General features: G+C 39.2%; 1 protein-coding gene across 1 annotated transcript; it reads right to left on the bottom strand.

The window, feature by feature from the left end:
- Positions 1 to 3,167: 3,167 nt before the first annotated feature.
- Positions 3,168 to 4,133, bottom strand: LOC125889014 (odorant receptor 131-2-like). The gene has a single exon (XM_049576668.1). The coding sequence runs from the start codon at positions 4,131 to 4,133 to the stop codon at positions 3,168 to 3,170; it is 966 nt and encodes a 321-aa protein (XP_049432625.1).
- Between the last annotated feature and the right edge of the window lie 1,077 nt (positions 4,134 to 5,210).

The following is a 5,210-nucleotide window of genomic DNA, read 5'->3' on the forward strand; positions in this document are numbered from 1 at the left end:
TCTCTCTCTCTCTCTCTCTGTCTGAGGACCTGCAGGATCTCCAAACGTGCCTCTAGCGTCCACACGGGGATCTCCATCTGCTCTGAGATCAGCTTTCTTTCTTCTTCTGTTTATGGGACTGACCTGCAGCCTGAATCCAGTCAGGACAATTAGATCCTCATTACAGCCCGCAGCCGACGGGTTTATTTGCACTGTTAATAACAGGGATACATAAAACTTCATGGAGTTTGGGTGCAGCGCCAGTCTGTGGAGGCTGCACATTCAGTTTGAGCTGAGATTCATGCACATAAAAGGATGAAAATGGATTTAACCTTGATATAATTAATGCACCACTTTCATTTCACTTATTATTATTATTATTATTATTATTATTGTTATTATTATTCTAAAGTAGGTTATCGGGGTAAATCATTTGACCACTTACAAATAAGTCAAATGGAGTCAGAGCGACACCTGCAGGTAAATGCCCTGTACAACAAGCAGACTGCCAGTTTAAAGCTGCACAGTAAAGACATATATGGGTCCTCTACCAGAGGCCTGGGAGTTTGAGGTAGAGATGGGATTTATGGCTCTTTGAAGGGAGCCGGATCTTGGTGAGCCGTTCCTTTCAAAGAGCCGTTCAAAAAACTGGCTCATTTGACTGATTTTTATATTTATTAAGTTTTAAGAAGCCAGCCTGGTGGTAACTCATTTTATCTTGGAAATAATCACTGGGAGGTATGATGGGGTGAGATTTGGAACAAAATAATACAAAATTAGATATCCCACCAATATCTGAGTTTGAATTATTCTGAAATATTGATTATAACCTCATTTGACATGTGTGGACTAGATTTTAAAGTCCGATCTGGATTCATTGTAAATATTCCACAAGGTTGCGCCATATCACTCTGCTTTGACAGTGACATCACTATTTTGGATTTACCCTTTATACAAATTGCTTGTATGTGTGTAAAGCTACCATGACTTGTTATTCATGCAACACCGTGACCTTAACACTTACAAATAAACATTAAAAAACAAAGCAGGCTACAATGAATTTTGCTCAGGGGAGGAGCAAAGGAGGAGCACACAGTGATATTAAAAAAAAAAAAAAAAAAAAAAAGAACGGTTCCCAGCTGCGACTCGGTTCCCATCGTTCATGTTAACGAGCCATTCAATAGAATCGGTTCGTTCGTGAACGTCACAACACTAGTTTGAAGGTTCTGCGCAGTATCTTAGCCCTCCCTAGGACTGCACTCTTCTGGACAGAGACCTCAGATGCTGTACCTGGAATCTGCTGGATCCACTCTCCCAGTTTGGGGGTCACAGCCCGGAGTGCTCAGATGAGCACTGCCATCAATGTTGCCTTTACTCCCCACATCTTTTCTAGCTCCTCTTTCAGCCATTGGTATTTTTCAACTATTCCAACTATTTTTTATATCCTCAGTTTCTTGAGGAAATATAACCAGCTTGTCACGCAGACTAAAAATGGTCCATTGTAACTTGTTTGGGGAGTTAAGAAGGATTTCCAGTATCACACAAACTAAAATGTAAACATTTTAGTCTCCTTTATTAACAGTATTCCATGATGGAGCATGCCCAGAATTTATGGGACTGGACTTGAACAATATCCAGGGCCATTCTGTCACAGGCCAGGGATGTACCCCGGCCCACTGGCTCATTTGCTCCCTTCTTAAGGGATAATATCACGTATTATCAATTCCTGTGCCCCAGGATATCCTTGGTGTAAATTTGTGTTAAATCAGATCTTGTGGGCTTATTAGATGTTTGTGTGAGCTAAACAGAGCTGCATAACTCCTCCTGGTGGGTGTATTTTTCTTAAAGATGTTGAATCTATTTGTCACAGTACTTTTGAGGCCTGACAGCAATGGCTCAATGTTATGTCTGAGCTTTTTTTCCCCCTTTTTAAACTTGGGTTATTATTTTCAAGACACTCCTTGTCACCTGTATGGAAACTTCAGTAACAATTGATGAGTAATGTTTGGCTCTACAAATAAATATTTATGGATGATGTGACATAACAATTGTTATGTCTTCAGTAATAGATTACTTCATTTTATTGATCATAAAACAATTGTGTTTGTAATATTCCCAGCATATGGAATGTGATGAGTTAAGATTAAGCAATAAGGTTAAGAGAATACGATACATCCTTGCAAGGAAGGTCTCTTCTCAGGCCGCACTACTGAAACACAGTTTTGTTTTTTGTTTTTTTCTTGTCAAAAATAAAAAAAAATATTGAGTTATCAGCTGAAATGTTACTGACTGGTTAAATGTATGTTCAGTTTCTTTAACTCTGAAATCAATATGATAAGTGTAATGCAGTTTACAAAGAAACATTGCATTTAGATTTTGATGAATCACATAAATTTAACCTAGAAATTCTATTTAATGTATGTAAAAGGTCCTGGTTGTGCGTGTGTGTGTGCGTGTGTGTGTGTATATGACAATTGAAACTTTTCATGTTCTTACAATATAAATTATCACGTTAGAACAATAAACTTTTCACGTTATAATGTAATACTGACCCATTATTTTTTTCCTGCTGTGGCAGCAATACGCTTCCATACACAACAAACAAATAGTTGAAACAAAGACATTACAATTAACCACTTTATTATTTTTCACCCAAACAAAGTCATCATTTTCATATTAAAGATGACTTAGCATAGAAATGAACAATAGAAGGCAAACATTGTGAATAAATTATGTGGTCTATAGATATCTGTTCACTTTCTATTGGAGATACAAGTATGAGATTAGTACAACAACATGATTTATGGGCACTTACATGACACATATTCACAGGTAGGCCTATAATTTTTATATTTTGGGCCCCCAAGGAGACAGTGGCTTGCAGGGTTAGACTCTGTATTTCTTATTATTCTGATATTTATGTTGTCAAGTTCAACACTAAACAATAAGTAGCCCATCCATGGGGGAAAAAAACATGAGACATGTAACACAGCCGTGATAAATTTTGTATATGTCTATGCATTCAAAAAACAGTTTTGTACCATGAAACTGCACTCTGATTTGTGCATGGAAATATCAGTGCACTATCAGGAAGAGGGGCATCAAAGATATGGCGTCTTTTGTGATTCATAGTTTTTAAATATCTGTAATAGAGTCTAATCACAGTGTATTAGAGAGGGATGATAGTATTAGCTTGCCTGCAACTTGTCCTGCAGCTTGCCTCTGACACCAGGTTTGACTTTGTCTGAGCAGCAGGGGAACGTTTTCCTGATGCAGCCCCTGAGACTCTGATCTCTAAAGCCGTAGATGAGCGGACTGAGAAAGCGTGGAGTAAGGATGAAACAGAAATAGTTAAAAAAGGCAATGTCCCCTGGCAACCAGTTGGTATGCAGCACTACGAGAGTTTCAGTGATCGGATAAGTGAAGGCCAACACACATAGCAGCAGCTGAAAGCCGTGTAGCAGCACAGTGTGCATGGCTTTGTTCACAGACACTTTATCTTGTCTCATTTTCCTGGTTTCCAGCAGGATTCTCACATATGTAAAGATGATGACAACAGCTACTACTGCAAAGAAGAGAATATTTTCAGCAGCACGAAACATTTCCTGGATTGGAGATGAGTTGACAATGCTAGATGTGCAAAGCACAGGGGTAGAGAGGATATCCACAGCAGGGTCAATTTCCCCGATGGAGTAGTGAATCACAGGGAAGATACAGCTGATGAGCCACAGGGACAGAATAATGATCCAGATACGGTCTGAGCGCCAGGCGGCTGGGCGCTGCAGGGGATAGAAGATGGCAACATAACGCTCCAGTGACATTGTGGCAAGAATTAAAGGTGTGTTCTGGAAAGTGGCACTTGAAACAAACAACATAGGAACACATAGGACAAAAGCAAATTTTACCCTGCCCATGACAAAGAGGAAGAGCAGCACAGAGAACAAAAGCTGAACAGTGTCATTGATCAGCATGTAGGCAAACAGGATGTAACGTGATGTGTCCAGGAACTGCCTGTGAGATGCAAAGATGTGCAGCATGACAATAATGCAGCAGAAGAAGAGGCAGAAGGAGGGAACCACCACACACATCTTGATGATCACAGACAGGCTTCTGCTGGAAGTTGCATTGCCTGGATATTCAGTCAGATTCTGCATTTTGCAGCTATGCACTGAAGCAAACCTGTGACAGATACAATGAGTGAAAAGTCCATACACACACTAAAACACATCCTCAAAATGCTTAATAACTGAGAGAAAAACAACACACACATACTTTTCTGTCTTTCCTCATCTACCCTTTAAAGCAGACTATTTGCACTGTGGCTGAATACAAATCCAACATTCAGAATACAAGAGTAACAGTTACCTAAAAATGTCTTCATCAGTCTTCATCTGTTCTTCTTATCAATGAACAAAATCTGTGGGATGATCTCCCCCTTATCTTAAGTGTTCGGCCCAGTTCAGATCTGTGTGACTTGCCCGATTCCTCCAGAGATACATTGTTTACATGATATCATCATACTGCATGATGTTTCTCACTAACTGATATTTCAGTGGGGAGATGAGCTAGATACATTATATAATTATATGTGTAACACACCCGTTAAGCAGACAACCAGTTCTCAATGTGAGGCATCAAAATAACCTGTTTTGATTGAAATGGCTGAGACAACAATCAACTAATAACAAAGTTTATATGACAACAGTAACAATAATTACAAGTCATTTAAAGTAGAAAAATATGAGTGAGTAATGTGTGTGTGTGTGTGCAGGTCTTTATGAGAAGGACATTGGTTTACAGTCTCAGTCCTCAACAGTAGCTCTGACTGGTTACATGTCACTATATTAGGAGGGATAGCAACAAACAAATCATCAATCTAACTATGATGGGTCGTGACTTATGGGTTTCCCAGATCCATGAGCCCAACCCAACTCTATTTTTAAATATCCCAGCTGTAGTTTTTCTTATCATGGCACCTTTACTAGCCCTCCAGATTATTTGTTGTGTCTGAAACTGAGGTCACACTTTTGCAGATAGTGTCCAAATCTGCCTTGGTTTCATTGCAGTTCTTGGACCAAGTTTTAAATGAGACTTGTAAATCATCAAGTTCCTTCTGAGTCATCTCTAGACTCACAGTGAGATCATAGACTTGCTTTGACAGTTCATCAATCCTCTTGTTTGAAGAATAAACTATGATCTGTTCACAGGTTTTGAAGCTTTTTTTCCCTGTT

This window comes from Epinephelus fuscoguttatus, linkage group LG5 (genome assembly GCF_011397635.1).
Source record: "Epinephelus fuscoguttatus linkage group LG5, E.fuscoguttatus.final_Chr_v1".
Classification (NCBI taxonomy): Eukaryota; Metazoa; Chordata; class Actinopteri; order Perciformes; family Serranidae; genus Epinephelus; species Epinephelus fuscoguttatus.

Excerpts from the sequence above, each read along its gene's own strand:
- LOC125889014 (XM_049576668.1), bottom strand. The coding sequence starts at position 4,133 with ATGCAGAATCTGACTGAATATCCAGGCAATGCAACTTCCAGCAGAAGC.